We start from the raw sequence: 24,290 nt of genomic DNA, 5'->3' as shown, positions 1-24,290 counted from the left end.
CATTTATATTAGCCATTCACTGAACAGCAACTAATAAATCAACATGCAGCAATTTAAATCCCTATTAAAATTTGCCAATGTCAGATCCAAACTGACAGTTTTCCTTATCCAGAAAGTGCTGACATTTTCTTCCCATACCATCTACTAAAGATAAATAGATCAGATAGTTCCGGATGAAAGTAAATGTGGTATTTCTATATTTTGGGGTTACCTTTCATTGTTTGAAAAATTCCAATAATTCTGAGGAATTATCTGTTCCAAGTCTTGAAAGGTTATGATTTACAAGGTATCAAAGCATGTTTCAAACTATTTTTTCTAACAACCCACCATGGTGTCTAATATCCATACTCTTGTAATTACTGTAGTCTGTTTACTGCTAGACATAGATAAATAGATATATCTCTATAGGCATAGAGATATAGATTGACATAGATATGGAATATAGACAAAGATAAATATTGCATCACTAAAAAATGTTGCTTCAAATAGCTTAACAGTTAAAGGCCCTGAGGTGATAATAAACTTACAGGTGTGTGTGTGTGTGTGTGTGTGTGTGTGTGTGTGTGTGCATGCATGTGCACAAGTACACATCTTGGGTTGGAAGAGTGAAAAATCTAGAAAAAGCTGTACTTCAATGGATGTAAATCAGGAGTGAGCAACAAGGTGTAAGGAAGCCTGAGTAACAGATGGGGAATAATGACATCTGCATTTTCTAATGTGTGAAAAATCCAGAATATATTAATTTAATTTTACCAAGAAGTAAAGGAGGCTTTTTTTTTTTTTCAGAGTCAAAAGAACTTTATTTTGATCTGGTAATCTTTCGTTTACCTTTAAAAATTATTTAAAAGAACTTTTAAGTGAAGATTCTCTGTAATGTTTCTGAATATTTTTTTTAATTTTTAATGTAATTTAATTAATTTTTTTATGCAGAGGTTCTTATTAGTTATCCATTTTATACATATTAGTGTATATATGTCAATCCCAATCTCCCAATTCATCCCACGACCACCACACCCTACCACTTTCCCCCCTTGGTGTCCATACATTTGTTCTCTACATCTGTGTCTCTAAAATTAAAATGAAATAATTTTCCTTTATTGTGTCCAATGATATTTTAAATGGCACTCTGTACTTACAGGTAAATCATACACATGTTCATTGCTACATTTCTGGAGGTTTGATATTTGTAACTGCCAAAAATAAATAATTAAATAGGTTCTCCCTAGGAAGAAATTCTTCTAAATTTGGAAGCAACTCCAAAGAGAGCATTCACTGTAGAGAGGAAATATCTGTGAAGAAAATAGTCTACTAGTTAATTTTTAAATACCATCAGTTGTGTTAATTTGCAAGAAAAAAAATAATTGTTTATTCAATATGTAAAAAGTACCTGACTTCATCTACATTCACAATTGCCCAATTGCAGGTCAAGAATGATGTTAAAATATCAGAAATTGTACCGTCCTCTTGCCTTATTTCTCCCCTCCTTTATTCCCGTGACCTCTTGTGCTTTCCAAAGTGCAGGAAGTAACACTGATCATCTACCTGTGAAAAGGTCTTCTTTATTCATTGAAACAAGCCCTCTAGGCTTACAATCAACCCAAAATAGAGGGAAAGGGCAAGATTGTAGACAAAGTATTTGGTAACTGGTGAGTTCCTATAAATTCTACTTTATGAATGGTCACTTACGCCACCTATATGGAAAACCAACCCTAATGAATATATTAAATTCTTGGTTTACAGAAGTAGAAGATGATCTTTTGAATTTTAAAAAATTGATTAGTTGGGATTTTTTTCTTATCATTTTACAAACCATTTGGTCAGTTGAAGTCCTCCATGTACTATACTAGGTTATAAAAAAAAGACCCTTCTAAGACATTCGAATGTACTAGGTAAATATTCCTTAGTATTTCCTTTGGCTCATTTGAGGGAGAGATATGGACATGGCAAGAGGGAAAGAAGTTGGGAAGGACAAAGGACTGAAATGTAACCACATTGTGCCTTGTTATTCTTCTAGGATCTCATGATTCCTTCAGCTTCTACATTGATGAAGCCTCTCCAGTGGGGCCTGAACAGCCAGAAACTGTCCAGAATTTTGTCTCTGTGTTTGGAACTGTGGCGAAAAAGCTGATGCGGAAATGGCTAGCCACTCAAACCATGAACTTTACTGGTCAGCTAGGAGCTGGGATCCGTTATTTTGATCTTCGAATTTCCACCAAGCCTAGAGACCCCGACAATGAACTCTACTTTGCTCATGGTTTGTTCAGTGCCAAAGTCAATGAAGGCCTTGAGGAGATCAATGCATTCCTCACAGATCACCATAAGGAGGTAGTATTCTTGGACTTCAACCACTTTTATGGGATGCAGAAGTATCACCATGAAAAACTCGTCCAAATGCTGAAAGACATCTATGGAAATAAAATGTGCCCAGCAATTTTTGCCCAGGAAGTGAGTCTAAAGTACCTGTGGGAGAAGGACTACCAAGTGCTGGTCTTCTACCACAGTCCAGTGGCTCTGGAAGTACCCTTTCTCTGGCCTGGGCAGATGATGCCAGCACCTTGGGCCAACACCACAGACCCGGAAAAACTGATCCAGTTTCTTCAGGCATCCATCACTGAGAGAAGGAAGAAGGGATCATTTTTTATATCTCAGGTGGTGCTGACCCCCAAAGCTAGCACCGTGGTCAAAGGGGTGGCCAGTGGTCTCAGAGAAACAATCACAGAAAGGTAAGTGTCCTTAAGTTATCAGGGGAAATTTTTAAATAATTAAATTCAAATAGTTAATTAGTGATGGAGTTAATTCACACCCATGTGAGTTAGTTTCCTAGAGCTGCCACAACAAAGTATCACAGGCTGCTGGGTAGCTTAAAAACAAAAGAAATTTACCATCTTCAGTTCCAGAGGCTAGAAGTCTGAAATCAAGGTGTCAGCAGGACTGGCTCCTTCTGGGAGCTTTGAGGGAGAATCTTTTCCATGCCTCTGCATTAACTTCTGGCAATGGTTGGCATCCATTGTGGTTCTTAGCTTACAGATGCATCACTCCAGTCTCTGCACCCACCTTTACATGGCATTCTTCCCTGCTTCTCTGTCTTCTCTTCTTATAATGACACTAGTCATATTGGATTAGGGCCCACCCTAGTGATCTCATCTTAATTTAATTACATCTGCAAATGCCCTATTTCTAAATAAGGTCACACTTACAGGTACTGGGGATTAGGACTTGAATATATCATTTTGTAGGACACAGGTCAACCCACAGCACCATGGTTTTTGTTTGTTTGTGTTTGTTTTTGTTTTGTTTTTACCACACCATGCAGCTTGCAGGATCTTAGTTCCCCAACCAGGGGTCGAACCTGGGTCCCCTGCAGTGGAAGCACAGATGGAGTCCTAACCACTGGACTGCCAGGGAATCCCTGCACCATGCATTTTGACGCCATGTCCAGTTATCTTTTCATAGCACTCCTTTTCACATTTGCATAACATTTTATAGATTACAAAGCCCTTTCTCTACTTTTTTCAGAGTATTTTCACATACTTGATTCCATTTGATCTGCATAACAATCCTGGGAAGTAGATACTGTATAACAGATAAAAATTAAAGTTCAGAGAAGTGAAATGTTTTGCCTAAAGCCACTTGAACAATGAATAATGAAACAAAGACTCAAGCACCATTTTTCTCAAGCTGTATTCTATGCCTTTATACTACATTTTTAGCAAGAATCAATCGTTAGCAAGAATCAATCTCCAGAGAGTAGGCATTCCATTGGTCAAGCCCAGACATACATGTAGGGTAGTGGTCACCTGTGAGGTGTAATTAGCAATCACCAAAGATGTTTGTAACTCATTCCCCTGATACAACATGTAGCATTGTACATATTATTTATTCTTTTGAGTTAAAGTATTAAACAAGGCAAACATTGAAGAACAAACACAATTCCTATCACACCTTTTATTTTTAACTTTAACTGATATTTTGAATTATGGTAAAGAGGCAGAGAATGAATGTTTTGCACAAGGTCTTGTAGGGAAAGACAAGAAAAGGAGAAGAAAAGATTCAGAGGTGAAAATGCTGTGGGTGGCCTTTAGAGGTGAAAATGCTATATGGTGGAGAACGGCAGATGAAATTTGTAGTGGGGCAGGAACGCATTTGCAAGAAGCCTAAAAGCCTTCTTGCACAGTCTAGAGGATATAGTTAATGAATTGTACAACTTAAAGTGATGAGAGATTAAATTACAATGAATCTAAATGTTACCACATTAAATATAATAAATCATAGCATCTAAAAGAGAAAAAAATGTCGCCATCACAGGTGAGGTGGAGGAGGGCTCTGGGGTTGTAGCCGGCACTGGTCGGAGCTTAGGAACTGGCACTGAGGATGACTAAAAGCCAGGCTACAGGGAACATCATCCTATGAGCAATGGGGAGCTAGAAAATGATATTTAGTGGTGGAGTGACTTGACCAGATGTGCATTTTGGGTAGATAATTGGTGAAGCATGGAGGGTAGATGTAGTGGAGAAAGTAAGCAGTTAAGAGGTGCTTGGAACCATTTTAGCAAGGATATGCAAGCTAAACTGAAGAAGTGAGAAAATGTAGAAGGGGACAGTATGCGACAGCAAAAGTTGGATGACTATTTAGCTATGTGATGTGAATGAAAAAAAGAGGGGAGAATAAAGTTTCTTCTTGAGAAGTAGAGTGAGTGATGGATGCATTCAAAGAAGCAAGAAACAAAGATACAGGAACTTGGGGAGGACAGCGGGGAGACACAATCAGGATTATGCTAAATTTAAAGTGCTAGAAAGGCATCCAAGCAGATCCAGTTGATCATTAGGAATATAGGTTAGCTGGTTTGGGGGATACTGCATTTTTTGGCAATGAAAGCCACGGGTCCTTGGAGAGGAAGTATTCCTCCACGCAAAAGTATAACTTCCTTCTGTTATTCAGGTATTTGCTGGGATCTCCCTGTTCTTTCAACCGAAGTAAGATCCCCAGCCCTTACTGGGGATCCTCACTGTACGCTCTATGCAAGTGTAAAGCCTTCCCTAAGATTTCTGCTGAGGTCTAGATTTCTTACATTCTTATGGAACGAGCCCTTGTTGCTTCTGGATTACGTAAGTTTATGGGTTGATTGTTCCATGTGGCCTATCCATGTCCCACCCTCTATAACCTGAGACATGAAACTTGCTTCTTGCTCAATTTCTATATAGTGGTTTATTTGGACTTTACTGAAGATCTGAGCATAAAAGGGAGGTTTTATAATCACAATAATGTAGATGCCTTAAAGTTGAATTTTAGACTCATCTGGAATTACAAATCTCCTGACCTGGAATATCTTCTGAGACATCTGTACCACTTTTCACCCTAGACTCTAGTCCTCTGACTGACTCCTCTCCTCCACCCCCTTCCTGTCATTTTCTCATCTGTTTTCTTCCCCCAACCCCATGTTGCGGTGGAGACGCTACACTCTCCTCTAGATTATTGCACCAAACTATTCACCTCTCTCCCTGCCCCTAAGCCTACATTCAGTTAGTCCCATCAACGTATTCATCAGAACAAGAAGACTTTTTCTTTAATAGAACCACTTTCTATAAAAATTAATTGTTCTCATAAATAACAACTTACCTTACATACTTAAAAATGAGGGAGTTATATACACATAAGAATGTGTTGTTTTCAAACCTACCCCATAGATCCTCCAGATTTTGAGGAATCCCCAGTAGAGGTGGGAAGGGGACAGGAGGGGCCTGGGGAATGGCTGACTCTAATTCTGTTCATTCTTGCTACACCTTTAATTTAAAAAGCTTTACTTCGAACATTTACATATTGGGCATGAAAGGAGTCTTCCCTTCCAGCTTTACCTTCTGTTGTATAGTTCTATGCTTAGGAAAACACTTTTCTGTACAATTTGCCTACTTTGCATTTGGCCAAGAACCATATCCTGACTCCATACCTGTGTAGGGAATAGCCTTTGGGAAGTCAAGAAGGAAAATCTACTCAAGGAATAAATGACTTTCATTTTTCTCTCATGCAATTTCATGCAATAGGACTTTGCAAGTTATACGTTGAACTGCTTTTTGGTTACTTATGCTTTAGTACAGCATTACCAAAGTAGGAATTGTAGAATAACGATCAGATAAGTTAGGAGAGTGTTGAAAATGATAATATATATCTACACAACTCTCCCAAAAGATTCACAATGCACATCAGCATATAAAAGGCACTAACAAGTATTTAAGTGAAGAATCCTATTTAATTATAACTAATACAATGTTTTCCAAGCACTTGATTTTTTTTTTAAGATAACACTTATTAACAGCCCATGGCATTAATTTTGACAAAATGTCCTCAGCCAGCTGCTCTAATTCAGAATGTTTCACTTGTCTCTGGCTTATACATCTGGAAAAGTAGAGTTTTACCAGTGAAAAGAGAGAGTGGGAAAAGAATTTAAAAAGTAGAAATGAAGACCCTATAGGTAGAGTCAACTATTTTCTCTCCAGGATTATGCAAATGACTTGCAAATATATCTGAACCTGGCCATGATACTTGTGCTATAAACATTCTCAGTGGAGTTTGTCTCAGTACTAGAAAGCCCCTTTTTAAACCAATTACAAAACTGTATTCTGTGTATGGTGTTAATGCGAAATCCAGAGGTTTGCTTTGGTTTGGTTTGGACATATTTCAGCTTTCTGGGTGAGGCCTATAGGGAAAGGTCATTGTCAATCCTTGGATAATGCCTTGCAAAGGTAACTTATTACTCCTGATACAGGTAGTGAAAAAACACTTGACTCCCCCAAAATATATTTTTCTCTTCTCACCAAGTGATAAAGCCCACAAAAAAGACTTTTACTGTCACTTTCCTTTTGCTGTTGTGCCAAAGCTGCTCACTGAGAAAGTCCTTTGCCACCAAAGGAGAAGTCACTAGGCAATGTTAAGACTTCTCTGGACCTTTAGTATATTTTCATTTGCAAAATTTGGAGTTTGAATTCAATTATCTCCAAGATCCTTTCCAGTTCTAAAATCCTACAATCCTGGATTTGACTAGTTTCACTATAATTTTTCATTATGTCTATATTTGGGTTAACAAAACTCTAAGCACACGAATTTAGAAAACAGTGTTTGAAGATGTGGGTGGCTTTCAGGGAACTAAATCCAGCCTGGATTTAGGTACCGTAACTTTCAATCTGGCCACCGGTTCTAAATACTGCAGATGCGTTCTCTACATTTTAGCAATGCCAAAAGACACAGATTTTAGTTTCTTAAAGACCTATTTTTAATTTATTTTTCAAACACCAGCTTTTGCACCTCACCCCCACGGAATTCACACGTTCTTAAAAAGAAGGTGTGTAACTTGAGTCAAGTCCTTCCCTAATTTGTGGAAGTTGATTAAATTATAGTGTTTTTAGTTAAAAAAAATTCAGCTAGACCACCTGTCAGAATATTTAAGGAGCAGAGTGCATCTCTGTAAGTAAATTGATGCCGAATTAATTTAGAAAATGTTTATACAAGTCAACGATTTATATCACGATGATGATGATAATGGTAATAGTAATGATGATTTATTAAGTGCTCTCTTTTTAATACTATGCTAACTGTCCTGCCCATTTAGTCTCATGATCACAGTCATTGCCTTGAGGGTAAGGAAGAAGGATGTGGTTGGTTTTTAATAAGCACCAATTTTATCCAACTGGGGAAAGGGAGGCAACTACATTTGTTGAGCCCACTTTCTGTGCCAGGCACTGTGCTAAGTGCTTTACATGAATTGTGTCCATTTAATCCTCCCTGCAGCCTTGCAAAGTAGGCATTACAGCCATTAGAGATGGAAAATGGAGCCTGAGAAATGTCTAGTACCTTACTCAAAAGTCCCAGATTAGTTTAGCAAAGGCAGGATTGTTATTTGGGTCTGACTCCGAGTCCCATGCTTATTCCTGCAAATTAGGTGAAATTCACCTTTCTTAGCAGTGGGTGCATGTAATGCATTATTTGTCATCTTGGAGGGCAAAGTCAGGTCTAGGCATTGGGAAGATAAAGTATACTGGAGGTGGGGTGGGAAAGGCTATGAAAGAGCAGATCTGAAAGAGCAGATCTGAAGTGTATGGCTTTGCCTCAAGATAGAATGCTGGCAGGGGTCCCCCAGGGAAGCACTGCTGTTGGATAATAAAAAGGAAGGGAACTTAGAGGTGACCTGACTCAGTCCTCCTTGCCTTGTTCCTGTTTCCCATGTCACTGTTTTCCATTTAGTAAGGAAACTGAGGCCAGAGGACTGCTAAAATGTCGCCCAAGGTCACAGAGCTAACTGGCAGCAAAGGTGGAATCATAATCAGGTCTCCCGGCTTGCAGGCAGATTCTGCCCTCCATACGTCAGGGAGAGATGAGGACCGAAAATGGACAGGAAGATCAGTGGAGCCAGGGAACATCAGGCTGCAGGGAACAACGTGGAAGGGCGAACCAGCTGTCAGACTGCACTGTGCACAACATAACATGGTGCCCTGTAACCTTGACTAGAGTGGTCAGAAGTTGGGCCTGGGGATGGACCACAGATTTTGTTCAAGGCAGACTTCCCTGGGTCCTATCTCTTTGTGCTTCACAAGCACAATAGACTATTTTTTCCTTTCAGTGGGAACACATCCTAGCTCACAGCAACTCCCCAAACAACACTTGTGCTGCCGATTTACCCTGTCAGTGCACTGACCCAGCTGGTGGGGGGCTGGGCTCTGGGAAGTTGTTCCCCTGCAGCACCAGTCATCCTAGCAGCTTTGAGGAGCCAAGAAACACCACACTGAGGGAGTGAGACTCAGAATGGTTCAAAGACAGCTACAGGTGACATCAATCTTCATGATGGACAGCTTTCTGGCTCCGCCCCCTAGACTACGCCCCCAAATAGGTCAGCGCATTAGCTGGTCTGCTATCATTCTATTCAGTAAAAGGGAAAGCTGCTTCTTTGGGCTACATATGCCTAAGGAGAAAGAATATCAAGGACATAATGGAAAACCAGCATTAGAATAATCATTGTTTACAAGATGCTTTCATTGTAAGATTCTTTTTTTCAACATATATCTATTAGAGGCTTCATTTGTTCAACAGATGTTATTCCCAATTTGCAATTTAGAAAATCAAAGGACAATAAGGCTAAATAATTTGTTCAGGTGGTGGTGTGAGCCAGTGCTGCTATCAAATCGGAATCTAGATCTTTCACGAAAACTCTAATTGGAAAACATACATACATGTTCATAGTAGCACTATTTACAATAGGCAAGACATGGAAACACCCAAGTGCTCATCAACAGACGAATGGTTCAAGAAGATATGATACACACACGCACACACACACACACACACACACACACTGGAATATTACTCAACCATAAAAAAGAATGAAATATTGATACTGCCATTTGCAGTAACATGGATGGACCTAGAGATTAACATACTAACTGAAGAAAGTCCAACAGAGAAAGACAAATATTGTATGACATTACTTATATGTGGAATCTAAAAAGTAATACAAATGAATCTATATACAAAACAGACTCACGGAAAACAAACTTATGGTTACCAAAGGAGAAATGGAGGGAAGGAGGGATAAATTGGGAGTATGGGATTAATACATACAAACTACTATATATAAAACAGATAAGCAACAAGGATTTACTGTATAGCACAGGGAACTATATTCAATATCTTATAATAACCTATAATGGAAAATAACCTGAAAAAAATGTATATATATAACTGAATCCCTTTCCTGTACACCTGAAGCTAACACAATATTGTAAGTCAACTATACTTCAATTAAAAAAAAGAGTCTAGGTCTTTTGAGCCGCTAGAACAAGGAGTGTCGCTTGTAAATCAGAAGGAAACTCCAGAAAGCATTCTTTTCCCTAGCCCAGGGCTTGGCGAACTGGGCAGTGCTTATGTCACCCTCAGAGGTTATGATTCATGAATCGATGCTCAAAGAGTTTCACTTCTAACGTACCCCAGGTGAGGCTCACTTTGAGCAGCACTGCTCTTGTCTGCCAACAAGCTGTGCCTGAATCGCCCCCACCAACAGATGAAGTTGGTTTTAAAAAATCTGGAAAGAGAGTCAACCCCAAGATTTATCAGTCCCCTCCCCACTCCAGGTTCAGATAGTTCTTCCTTAAATCTAAACCATGACTCCTCTACCCACAGGACCTGCCAGATTTAAGTTCAAATTTGCTTGTCCTATCACTAAGGTAGAGCTGCCCATTATCGATTTCCAAATAATGGTCCTCTGCTATTCTCTCCCATGTATCTTCTCTCCCATGTCACATAGCTCGATCCTTGGATTACTGTGCTTCAGAAGCACAGGGAAATGCTCCTGGGAGGGATTCTTTGTTCCCCTGGGCTCTAAAGCACACCCCATGGAAGAAGCCTTAGTAACTTCCAGACTCAGTGTCTTCCACCAAAACCAATAAACATTTCAGCACCAATTAACATCACAGCTCTTTGCAACCCAATGGCCTCCCAGCCCTGATTTTAAGCAGTAAAAAAAAAAAAAAGATTCTGTAATAGCTTGCAACCCTGAGGCTGTGTGACAGAAGAGTGATTTTAGCCTGGGTCATGCTGGGGTATGGAAGGAGGGAGAGTTGTCTTGTAACTCTCTCTTAACAACTTTTGACCTAAGAATGTTTGAAGCAGGCATGCGCATAAAAGCTCTTGCTCTCCTTCATTCTGCTAATGTTGTAAGATTAAAGTACAGGCAAATGTGGATAGGAGCCTTTCATTATCTGTAGCAAGAGAGTCAAAGACTGGAGAGAATTGCCAAGCTATTGAGAGGTCAGATACCCATTCAGTGCCTGGTGAGTGTGTGTGTGTGTGTGTGTGTGTGTGTGTGTGTGTGTGTGTGTGTGAGAGAGAGAGAGAGAGAGAGAGAGAGAGAGAGAGGATACATATACTTTTCTAAAAATCATGGAAGTATGGTTTAGGATAGAGGTTTACTCACTTTAGTAAATCTCTCTGGATCTCAATTTTCTTATATGGAATTGCTGGAGCTTAATATCTGAAGAGGAACTGACCTAGTATGTAGCTGGCGATGGGGGTAGAGGGAATAAAGATGAAGTGTCTAGGCAGCAGGGTTATTTAGTCAACCAGGTCATGGCACAATAGTGTGGGGACTTCAGCCAGCAACTTAGGGAATGGGGGGTTTGTTTGGGTTGAAAAGAACTGTGCCATGAACTGTCAAGTAGATGAACAAGTAAGAGTTTTCTGATTCAAGAAGTAAAATGGACTAGATGTGGACAGCCCAGACCACGTTCTGAGGCTGTGAGAGGAGGCCTTTGGGAGGACACACACAATGGGAACCATGAGATATCCCAGTGAGAGAGGGTAGAAAGGACTTCTTATAGAATCAAGGTTTAGGTTGGTGACTTGGGGGAAGGTTTAAAGGAAGCAGAGGTCCTCTTTAGATTGGATGCTGTCAGGGCAAGTCTATAATTGGGTATCTCAATATGTCTTATCTATAGGACTAGAGCGATGATAAACTAATTGGCAAAGAAATCAAAGTTGTTCATTTTAGTCTAGAGAGGTCAGTGTTTTGTATTTTGTAGGTGATACGGTTTCTGTGCTCAGACAAAATTACAAAGTATCCTTTTTTATCTCACTTTCTCATGATCTCAAGTAATCTTGTCTGAGGTGGTACTCTGGGAGATTATGCCCAACAGGAGGAGAACTTGGCCTAGTTGTGAGAGTCCGGCCAGCTTCCAGATGTCAGGACTTGCTTTCAAGTTTCTTTTCATTCACCCCTTTTCAGTGCACTTATTTCCATTTGGTTTGAAAATTTCTGATGTGAATTAGGCTTTACATGTTCTTTTTCTTTGTTGTTCTTTTTCTCATTAAAACAATTGAGGCTGTATCTATGCAGAAGCCCAGATCATGTTGACAATGAGGCAAATCAAAGAGTTGGTGAAAACCTAGCCCAGGGCTTATCTACTAAAATGCAAACTCTTCAGATTGAGTCATATAGGCAATCAACTTTCTCTGTGGTCTTAAGTTTCTGCCCATCTCATTGGGCAAGGTTGGAATTGACTGACAAGTATCAAGAATCCTGGGTGGTGGAGACCAAAGGAGTTGAGACGGGGCGGGGGGGGGGGGGGGATGTGTAAACAAAGCATTGTGTAAAGGGAATTGCTGATTCTTTAATATTGGTAAACATTCCAACTTCCTTCCCCAAGGTTTTATAACTCATTCCAGGTAGAAAGGAGCAGGAAGTGAGATGGCCAGATATCATATTTTCAACCAATTCTTTTTCTTGCCCTTTTTGGCAGCAGGAGACGTATTTTTCTTGGCCTTGTTTGAATGAGTGTCCCTGAAAACTTGTTTGTGCTGGGTGTACTTGCAAGACACAGCTTTGGGTGACTGATCTATTAATTATCAAGGGTGATTCCAATAAGTATAAGTGCTTATTTAAGTGAAGTGATATAAGCCAACATTTCTCTGTCAAAAGTGTGCCCCACCTGGGCTTCCTTGGTGGCGCAGTGGTTGAGAGTCCGCCTGCTGATGCAGGGGACACGGGTTCATGCCCTGGTCTGGGAAGATCCCACATGCCGCGGAGCGGCTGGGCTCGTGAGCCATGGCCACTGAGCATGCGCTTCCGGAGCCTGTGCTCCGCAACGGGAGAGGCCACAACAGTGAGAGGCCCACGTACCAAAAAAAAAAAAAAAAGTGTGCCCCACCTAACAAAATTGTTGCATAAATCTCAAATAACTTTCTAACACCACTCTATGCAATGACATTTCAGCTTCTAATGTATCACGTTCAGTTGATAACATGTTTTCTTTCATAATCTTTTCAATGTAAGAACAACAATAAAAAAATGCTGGGTATATGAAAATTTCTTAGAATATCTGGCCTTGGAGGACTTCAGAAGAAAATTCTGCATGTATCAACTGAAGACACTAATATTTGGCTTTATTACATGAAGTACAAATCTTCTAGCTCTTGCTCTGTATGTCTGGGATTGTAGCCTATTGCTAATTAACTTATTTCAAAGTACTAAAAGTAATTCAACAAGAATAGCTAGAGACTTGTTTGTCATAATTGACTTTTTTTTTCAGAAATCACAAGTATAGTTTGAATTTTGCCTTTAAAATATTCCTTCCTCCTACCCCCTGATCACTTATTTCCCTGTGGCCTCAGCTATTAAAAGAGAAGCTTACAAGTTGTTTCTAGAGCTGTGACATCCTGTCTTGAAGGAGCGGTATGTGGCAGTGAGATTGTAACGTGTGATTTCATTAGTGAATGCTAAAAGCACAGACTGCCCTTTGGAAATATATGTGAGATTTGGCCAATGTAAAACTGAGCGAATTCACCATGTAGCTGCTGCTTATCTAGAATACTAAACAGAAAAGCCTATATGATTTAGCTCAGGTTCAAAAATGACCCAGTCATGAAAATAAATAACACCATAATGTTATAAAAAGTTATTCATGAAAATACGTCTTTCAGATTTTATTAGATTCATTTTGAAAGGGTTAATTTATATTGCCTGTTTCTCCAAAAAAAATACTTGTAATAAGTAGCTTGTCATGAATAGATTGTAGGGAAACTTGGTTGAGTGCAAGGTTCAGTCTAAGTTCAATCTGTTAACAGAGACCATATGTGGATTCAGGAAAGTCATGATGGATCTGTTGCTAGAAAATAGCCAGGAAAATTAGTTTTATTCCCACCTCAGTTTTCAATTTATTGGTTAGCAGTTAAGGGGGTTATGCAATGAACTTGAATCTTACTGCCATTCACAAGCAGAGCAGGCTGCCATGTGCATACCTACATGCTTCTACGAGACATAGGAGAATTTCACAACTTTCAGGCACACGCAACTCATTGCCACTGTGTGTTTGCACTTCTCCCATGTGTCCAGGCAGCCTCCAAACCAGATATGGCCAATGACTCTTGTATCATAAAGAAAGGCTCCTTAAAGCAGTGAACCATGGGCAGGGACATTTTGATGTTTCCATGCCATGGGCTGCGCATACAAAGGCTGTTTCAGTGAGCCACCATTTTCTGCTCCAACTAACACGAGGTAGGCAGCTTTAGGCTTTAAATGTGTGTGTGTGTGTGTGTGTGTGTGTGTTGAAAAGGGTGAGAGAAGTAATTAAAATAAGTAGAAATCTAGTCTTCTCTCAACACCTGTGAAAGTACATTGCTTTACTCCTGCTCATGCAGGAAGGGTTTTTTTTTATTGAAGTATAGTTGATTTACAATGTTGTGTTAATTTCTGCTGTACAGCAAAGTGATTCAGTTATACGTATATATACATTCTTTTTTTAATATTCTTTTCCATTATGGTTTATCAGAGGATATTGAATAAAGTTCCCTGTGCTATTCAGTAGGACCTTGTTGTTTATCCATCCTACATATAATAGTTTGCACCTGGTAATCCCAAACTCCCTGTCCACACGTCCTCCAGCCCCTTCCCCCTTGGCAACCACAAGTCTGTTCTCTATGTCTGTAAGTCTGTTTCTGTTTTATAGATACGTTCATTTGTGTCATATTTTGGATTCCACATATAAGTGATATCTTATGGCATTTGTCTTTTTCTTTCTTACTTCACTTAGTATGATAATTTCTAGTTCTATCCATGTTGCTGTGAATGGCATTATTTCGTTCTTTTTATGGCTGAGTAGTATTCCATTGTATATATGTACAATGTCTCAGGAAGGAAGAGTTTTACATCCAGTGTTTCCTTATCTTCCAATTGAGGGTAGGGGAAAAAATGCTCAAATACCTAACATAGAAATTTCTGACCTAGTTTCATAATTGTCCTGGAATGAGCATTTACATTCTTTAAGCTTGCTCTAGACCTCATTTCTTCTTTAGTGTTTTTCTTGAGGGGTTTCTTTGGTGGTTGTACTCGGGAAAACTTTTTTCTTCCCCAACAGTGCATGACTTATCTCTGTGATATTTGGGGGGCTTTTTCTTCTCTAATCCTTGCTAAAAATTCAGACAGAACTTAGATATGGTGAGGTGGAGAGGGGAAAGAAAGTAATATCACCAGTTGATGACTAGAATGTTATTTATTCTATGTCATTAAAGAATTTTAACTTCTCTTTTTCAAAATGAACCAAAGCATTTTTTCCCAGGGTCCCAGCATAAGAATCCATCCATTTATTGAGTCAGCCAGTTCTTCGACAACAACATAATAAGACCCTGCAGTGCGCTGGGCATGCAGACAAGAGAGGCATGGTGTAGAGTCATAAAATTTTGTCTCATGATCTTTGCCCTTGGTTTGCAGGGCAATCTCCTTGGTGTGTGAGATTTACATGAGACACAATTCCAGAATGGTATAAGACAGAGTGCAGCTGCATACTAACATTTCGACCTGTAGCTTTCATATGCCGGAGGGGCTCAAAGAAAGGAAAGATGACAAAAGTGACTTCTCTAATATCTCAGGACAATAATACCCTGACATTTCCTGCCATTTACCTTTCCTCAAATGATTGTAATATTTTGCTCAAATATCAAGAGCACGTCTATTTTCTCTACTTAAATGTGATCTACCTTTGTGGTTGTCCAATCATTGACCATTGAAAATAGTAAAAAGTGTCCTTTCTAAGGTAGAAAATTATGCTTGGTTTGGGGACTATTTCCAGACAATAAGGTTCAGATTAAGCCAACAAGTGAGAGTTTCATGGAGTTTGAAAGACCCAGCCACAGACATTCAACACTTTGTGTCCTCACTGGTGTCAGTGACAATTGTTTGTGAGAGAGAGGGGGAAAGCAAAAGCATGATGTAATTACTTTTGACCACAAAATTCAGCAAATTCTCTGAGAAAATTTGGTAACTACATGTTACATGTTTTAATTTACAAACCTGAGGTGGAAAAGAATGCTTTTAGGCTTGACATTCTGTCCTATACAATGTATAGGCCAAAATGCATGCTTTATTTTCAAAGTTACGTACCAAGCCAAGTACATTCCTTCACTTATTGAATTGACAACAGGGGAACCGCCTTTGGGACACCTGAAAGACAGTTGAGAAGCAACCTTTTGACACGTGTGGTTGGCCTCTGCCCTGTTTTTTTTCCTCTCTTCTCAGTTTTTCAGTGAGGGGGACAATTTTATAGCAACTTGACAAAACAGCAGAGCAGGAAGTCCCAGCTGTTCTCGCTCCAGCTGCCTCTGAGAGCTAATAATATAGGGTGGGAATAGCACATCTCTCTAAAGAGCACACACATTTTAAGTTGCTTTAATTTTCCTGCCAATTAGAGTTTTAAGATGCCAAATACATCTCCAGCAACCTCTGTGACAATTTAGTACTCTTTGGTAAAGGAGCCTAAGGCCGAGGGAAATGTTCAAGTGGCAAAATAGCATGGAACAAATTTACTCTTTCATCACCAAAGAAGAATTCATGCGCATCCTTTCACTTATGGAAACAGGGGGACATGGGGATATTAACAGTGATACTAGTGAAGGCCACCAAAGAGCCTGGGAGTCAGAATTCTCAGCCTAGAGCAGGGTTTTTCTCAGCCTCAGCAGAACTGACATTTTGGAGAGGATAATTCTTTGTGGTGGGGGGCTGTTCTGTGCACTGTGGGGTGCTCAGCACCATCACTGGCCTCATCTGCTGGATGCCAGTAGCACTTCCTCCCCTCCCCCAGTCATGGCAGTCGAAAATGTCTCCAGACATTGCCAAATATTCACCCTTCAGGGATGTATGTGAGAAAAAAAAAATCCCCCCCTCCCCCTGGTTGAAAACCACTGGCCTAGGGCAGCCACCAACACGAAACGTCTTGTGATAATCACTTCTGAAGCTCAGTTTCTTTACTTGTTAGATAGATGGTACCAACTTCCCAGGGATTAAGGAAACATAAAATATTTAGTTATATAGCTTGCTTTTTGTGTAAATGGATTTATGCCAAAACGTATCCGTTTTCAGTGCCTGCTGCCTTCAGATTAGTCACCCTGGGAATGTATTCATCCATCCAAGTGATACTGAAGAAATTTAAGAATAATTTTAGCGAGGGGTAAATCTTGATCCTTTCAAGGTGAATTGGTTTTTGAAACAGCCTGACTCATTCAGAGCCAAGTAAATAAGGTGGGTGAGCAAAGCTGATGAGGAATGCTGTTTGGAGACAAATCCAACTGGAACAACAATGAGGTTGATTTTTCTTATGTGCCTTGTGAACATATTCTGAAGGCAAGTTCAATAGAAGGGTCATAAAAAGATTTTGAGTCTCCTACCATTGACGGGTTGAGTGAACAATCATCTCCACAGGTAACAATTCTGAATGACAGCTCACTTTCAGCTTGTAAGTTTGGGGGTGTTTGTTATAAAAAGAAAATCTCACTACGTTGGAGTCATACTTCATAGAATAAGATTAAGAGAAAATGTTCTTGATTTTTGAAAAAAAAAAGTCTTTCCTTAAATATATTTATTATTATTTGTATTACTTAGATAAAATGATAGATATTTACAAAACTTTTACTGAGTCTGTGCTAAGTTCCTGCACTTCAGATTGACTGTGACGCACACCCTGGTTCTCAAGGAGGTTACTTTCTAGTAGGGAGACATATTCATGAACAGTTTATTCCAACAGTGTAGTAAGTGCTAAGATAAATCAGAAGCAGGTGTTTACCTGGTTTCTCAACCCAGACTGCCTCTTCCTAACTAACTGAGTAAACTGGAGGAAGTCAGTTAATTTTACTTGCCTTCAGTTTCCTGATCCTGTACAGAGAAGGCATTGCTAACCTTTGTTCTCTCTTCTAGCATCAATATTCTGAGCCTATGGCAACAGTGACAATTCCCAAGTGCATATGTATTACAGTGTTTTGTAAGGGAAATCTAATCATATCGTATCTAAATATTAACCATTAGTTCCATTTGAATCATTACCAAAACTGGACAAAATGCCCCATTAGATGTTCATGAGCAAGTGTTGAGAGATGTGACCTGTTACTGATAGTTCATTATTAAAGAATGATCATAAACCAAGTGAATTATCCTGACTTTCTTCTTCCTGGACTAGGCAGGGTTATAATGAGCTATATGTAGCTTTGGTGGACCACAAGTTGCTGTATCCAAGGAAAATGGCAAGCAGTGGGAAGTGAAGTATATAAACAATAAAATGTCTATATTTAAAATAATTCACAAATTCTTTGTTAAATTAATGTATTATTGGAAAACAAAGTACGTTACATCCATCAACCTCGGTTCAAGTTTGTATGACTTTCAGGCCATCGGTTTCTGACCTCAACAGAATTCTCCATTCTCAACTGTAAAATGAACGGCTTGGAATGAGAAATAATATATTCTAAGTGACTACTATAGACACATAATACATGTTCTCATTTTAGACCTCCTAACAAATGAATGATGCAGATATTTTCACCTCTATTTTATATGTGGGGGAAAAAATGAGGCTCAGCAAAGTAAACCAACTCACCTAACCTCATACAGTGTCTGTGGCAGAGCTGGGAGTCAAACCTATGTCTGTCTGATTTCAGGGTCTGTGTTTCTTTTCTTTACCCCCATATATCCCTCCACCTTTGGAGTTGTCTGTGATTAAGTTCTGAAATTATATAATTCTTTTCACAAGTAACCCATAGTGATAGTGTGAAAGTATCACATATTTACTAACAACTGCAAAATAAAAGAGAAGAAAATGTTTATATCTACTTCCAAATTCAGGGATTTTAAATGACCAACAACTTAAAAGTCCTGTCAGGAGAGTAGCTTTCCCCAACATGTGAAAATGACTTCCAAGGAGTGCCATTAGTTCTTATCCAGAATATTTTAAAATCTCAGTGCTTCAGGGAGAGGGGAAAAGGCAATCCAATCTGCAGGTTATCCCTTCAGTCGGTGTACTACCAGACATGCTAACATGAAAGTAAGTGTGCTGTTCTGTTTGGTGGCTTGCCCAAAGAGCAGTCACCTCTATCTCTAGCTTTTAACTTCCGTCTCTGAGAGACTTATTTATATTAAAATCATGATAATTAGTTCAAGATTAAAATAGTCAATTAAGTGAAATATCCATTTTAACCATATTACGTTTGGGTCATATTGTAGTATGTAAAATTGTAGAGGATTATAAGGCAAGAAATTAACTGACAGCCTTGAGATGTGGCTGCCAACAAAGAGCAAACATCTGTCCATTCATTTCTTCATTCCTTTATTTGTTCTCCCTCCTGGGAATGAGTGAGGCAGAGTCTCATGTTCATTCCATTAGGGAATCTCATTCATGTTTCCAGTAGAGATGAAGTAGCTCAGAGCGTTCACTCTGGACACAGTGCTGGGCTTGTCCTGACTCTGCCACTTGGCCATTGTGTGACCTTTGGCGAGTTCCTTAAACTCTCCGAGCCCAGTTCCTTCTCCATAAAATGGAAAAAAAATACACCCGTCTCATAGGGCTATTGTGAAGCATACAGGAGACAATCACCCAAGGTGTTTACCTCAGTGCCTGGCACACCGTGAGTGATCAATAAATGTTGACTTTCATTATTATTATTAACAATAAGAGTTTTGTAAGGACACTCAGTGATGCTCTGATAAATTAAAAGAGTAAATACTCCTCTTTGAGAACCTGATTTCCTAGGAAGAGATTTCGTTATAAGACTAATTAAGTGTACTTTAAATAGAACTGCATTGAAGTAGAGCTTATCATGATGATTTGGATTTTTCAATACATGTGGGCACACATAACAATTCCATACACTAATTGTCAGATGTTTTGTGGCCGTCTTGTGACAGATATCTTGGGGTTTTGTTTCTAATACTAATATTATAGATTTCTATTATATTTATCATTATTTTTATTTTGCTATAATCATTTTCAGAACTAAGCTGAAGTGTGTTACAGTGATTTTGTGCATCAGAATTACCAGTGGGACTTTACAACCTACACGTGTCTTTGAAGAAATGGACCACCACCTCTTCAGTTTCGTACCCCTAAAATGGCTTAAAATATATATTATGTATTTTGTGAGTAGTTTTGGAAGTCAGATACCATAGAAGATAATAAAAGAGAACTTGAGTTATGTATTCTGAACAAAAACAAGGTTTTCATGTTTTACGAAATGAATTAATATCTGACAAATTCATAATTGGCCAATGCTACCTTAAATTATGACAAAACAATTTTTTAATTGACAACATTGTTTTCTAAAATCTCAATCTCTAGTATTTTTCTGACACCTATTAATATATCAATTTATACCAAGGAGCAAAGACTAGCCACAATGAATGAATAGTTTAAATACTTGTTCTTCAGGGATCTGTTGACAGGTTGGGCTGGCTGGATAATGTTGACAAAGCACTGTTCTGAGAAAGACATGTTTTTGTCATTAATCACATTGCCATTATTTAAATACATAAAACAACCCAGCAGATTCTGTTGCAAGTAAGCATATGTCCATCTCGGGGTGAGGCCAAGTGTGTCTGCATACATAGTGTTGTGATAGTAAAACTGAAAATGGTTCATTAAGTTGATTCTAAGATCTCTGTCACCCTTGGTGACGACTTGGTGTGACTGGGGTAATTGTGCAGCTAATTCTGGGAGCTCATGTGGAGCCCTGGGATGTATGAATTTTCCACACTCCCATGCAGCTCTCCCTGTTTGCCATGTACCTTACAGTAACACCATATGACCCTCCAGATGGCATGGCCTACTGAGCCTTTCCCATTTTGTCCCCATCAGCAGAAAGATGAGAAGGGAGGATGATTCCTCCTATCACTGGAGGCGTGTCCCCAAAGGTTTTGATAAAGCTTCATAGCATGTGTTTCAAAATACATTAATAGCAGAAAGCTTTGTCCAGATATGATACTCTGTAAACTAGGTTATATGTAAACTGGGTTAAAGTGAGATGCCATTTTCATTCTTAAAAACAGGGATCCACATAATTTGGCAATTATTGATATGCCAAATAATAAGAAACTTAACTTATGTTAATGAAGGCACAGTTAAAAGGAGTGACCCCAAAGTCAGTCAATAGTAGTAGTATCTCAGTAATTGCTGATGCCTATGCTTTTAGATCCACACACATGAAAAGACTTACCCAAAGTCATTTACTAATTTTTGCCTAGATCAACATCTTCTATAATCATGCCTAGTTTTCTCCCCACTACCACAAGAGCATCTTTTGGTAATAATGCCCATTATTGTAGTAAATCTGTCAAGGACATCAAGATGCTCAGTTTTTTGGAGAAGAAGTGATTGGGTAGTAAAGATAAACAACCCAGTTTTGCAAACAATCATTTCATATAAGTTAAAAATTGAAGCCAAAGGAAACCATTTTATGTCCAAAGAAAAAAGATACAGTAGTTGGAAAATAAATAAGCCCTGAGGTAGAGTGAGCAGAAGTTATTTTCTTCTCCTGATATCATCACCTGTCCCAATCCAAGCTCAAGCCTGACCAACACTCCCCCCTGCTGACTCTCCATGTCTTATATGCAGCCCGCTCTTGTGAGTAGGGCAGTGTAGATGGGGAGCAAGACATCATTTAGTGAATAAAAGCAATGCAAAGATACACATTTCCTTTCAATGTATCAAAGGGATTCAAGAAAAATCCCTAGGCAGTCTTCCAGCTCCCCTAGCTGACATTGACATCCTCTCCAGGCATCGCAGGGAGAGTTTGGACAGAGTGTCAATGAACACTGACAGTCCATGGTATGACTCTGTTAAGAGTTCAAAGAAAGCTGGAGCTTCAGGCTTAAGCAGGAGCATGGACGTTGCAGTAGATATGGATTGTGATGTTATTATTTTAGATAAGTGCGTTATTGCCTAGAGAGATACTTATGCAAGCTGAAGAGTGTTCTAGAGTACATCATCCCTGTTCTGGCTGGAAAGGTGTTTCCCCAGGTGCTGTGTGGCTCTTTGTAGCTCTGTGTATTTTAAAATACAATCTCCAAAGACAGAAGAATCATTTACATCACACAATCAAATGTTGGGTTAGAGTTGCGATATCTAGAACTCTAAGTGTATTTTCTGTCTGTCATAAGTCTAAGAGACTGCCTACTTCTGTACTCTTAGTAGACTGATACCTGGAATCAGGCCAGTGTTAGGGGAAGGAAGAGATGGGGGTACAGTCAGGTCTGTCTTGGAGTAAGCATGGACAGAGTTGGGGTATCAGAAGCTTGGTGTATATCTGTCTTTACTCTGCTAGGAGTTGTTTTCTTTAGATATATAAACCTACAATGTATCTGGAGGTAAGAGAAAGCACACAGCGCATTAGGGAAATAGAGAGGGGTTCTGTGTATTGTAATATAGCATTTGAGATTAAAGCAAGAGATACATTTAGAGGAAAAAGCAATGCACATTATGAAGGGCTTTCCTTTTATTTCATGCTAAGAAATTTGAGGATTTTCTTGAGAACTAATTGAAGTGTTTTATTCAGGGAAGTAATAGTATCAGATTTGGATTTAGTGGAGGGAATGAATTTGAGTGGGAAAATACTACAGCCCTGGAGACCAGAGAGAAATTACCAGACCAAAATCCCCAACGAAGCAGGGACTTTGTCTATTTTTGCTCCTCAGGATCTAGGTACATAACAGATAGTCAATAAATGTTTGTTGTTGAATGAGGCTGTGATAGTAATTTAGATATCATATGATGATGGACTAAGCTAATGTGATGACAGTAGGGATTGAAAGAGGAGAAGTGGACAGAGATTCTAAAGATGTTATGAGGTAGAATCTATAGGAGTTGAACACCTGACTTGTTATAGGGAGAGGGGAGGATTTGGTGGAATCAAAATAAAACAGGGTTTTCTGGCTTGGATCACTCATGATGCCATTCGCTGAGGTCGGAAACATTGGATGTAGAGCAGGTTGAGAGAGGGAAGATGATACTTTGTTTCAGCTATGTGGATTTTGAATGGTATGTAGGACATCCATATCCTGCGGAGCATTAGGCAACCTGGATTGAAAGGTCTAGAGTTCTGGAGAGAGGTCTGGGCTGCAAAAGTATTTGGAGGGGTTACATCACACAGATGGGAATTAAACTATGGGAATCATGAGATTGTTGAGAGAGGGAATGAAAATCCCAAAAGAAGTGGACAGAACTCTGACAATCACCAACATTTTAGTTTGGGGCAGAAGAAAAGTGGTTGCAGAAAAACTGAGAAGGGGCCAAAGGTTGGAAGAAAGTACCTCAAGGAGTATGGCTTCCTAGAAGCCAAGGGAGAAGATCTCAAGAAGGAACCCGTATTTTATACACTGAAGATATAAAGATAAAAGAAACGTTGTTCATCTATGGAGAAGTTCAAAGTCTGCTGAGATGGGAGACAAGTGGATAATACAGAGCCACCAACACTCAGAGTAGAGAAATGAAGTATTGCTGGAGCCCAGAGGAAAAGTGCTTCTACCTGTCCCTCTACGCCTAAGTTTCCAACTAAAGAAGTAGAAGAATCCTGAGCAATTGCTTACTTAAGAAGTGGTTTCATAGCACAGCGTAACTTTGTATTTTACCTGATAGTTTGTTTACTATCTGTCTCCCTTTGATAAAATTGAAACTCCAAAAGGCATAGAGTTTTGTCTCTTTTGATCACATTTGTGTCCCTAGTGCCTAGCATGGTGCCTGGCATATAGCAGATGCTCAAAAAACATTTGATGTGTGAATAAAATGTCAATTATACATCTGGACTGGTTGTGTACTAACCTCAAACCATATCTAGGAAATCCTGCTTGTATAAAACTACTAATATGAATTCATTTTCTTGTGTTTGGCTTCTTCTCTTGAAAGCTGAATGCAAAATATTGGTTTTGACTGAAGTTTCCAGTGTGCTGACTTTAGTTAAGCAAGAGTTCACTGTGTCATGAGGATTATTCAGTGCCTCTAGTAAAACTTCTTAGCATGATGGGCACCGTCTTTAAATCATATGGGAAAATCTTCATATTATCTTGCTCTTTAAAGTGTTCATTAAGAGGATTCTCCTTCAGATAGGTTCAACTCTGGGAAAAATTCCGTAGCCAGTGACGACACTATGGGTCTTTTTTCAAGTTAATTCCACTCGTGTAGAACTCTCCTAGAAGATTACCTGAAACTTAAAAAAAAAAGTCCACAACTCCAAAAGAATGACTGGTTAAAAAACATTTGTTTCATTTTAAGCTCTCTAAACAAAGCATTTTTCAGCTGTCAAGAATTGTTCAGAGGTATGTTTGTTATTTGCTTGAATAAATCAGACAGCTGGGTCTTCAACATTTCAGACTTACTAGTACAGAATTCTGAATAGAAAAGGTGGCTTGTATAATGGATTACACCTTTATTCTAATCAAGTACATTAGAAAATTAAGAAAAATAGGCATTTAATACTGGGTTAATTATCATTCATTCATATCTCAAGCACCT

The 24,290-nt window shown here is 39.1% G+C and overlaps 1 protein-coding gene across 2 annotated transcripts in view; it reads left to right on the top strand.

Annotated features, from left to right (window-relative positions):
• The window catches only part of PLCXD3 (phosphatidylinositol specific phospholipase C X domain containing 3), a 190,528-nt gene that overhangs the window by 129,877 nt on the left and 36,361 nt on the right, over positions 1–24,290 (top strand). For both annotated transcript variants that reach the window (XM_060295737.1, XM_060295738.1), the window contains exon 2: positions 2,015–2,723. In XM_060295737.1, coding sequence (XP_060151720.1) covers positions 2,015–2,723 — 709 coding nt within the window. The remainder of the gene's footprint in view (positions 1–2,014; positions 2,724–24,290) is intronic.

This window comes from Globicephala melas, chromosome 3 (assembly GCF_963455315.2).
Source record: "Globicephala melas chromosome 3, mGloMel1.2, whole genome shotgun sequence".
NCBI classification, from domain to species: domain Eukaryota; kingdom Metazoa; phylum Chordata; class Mammalia; order Artiodactyla; family Delphinidae; genus Globicephala; species Globicephala melas.
This window is presented reverse-complemented; position numbering and strand designations above follow the sequence as displayed.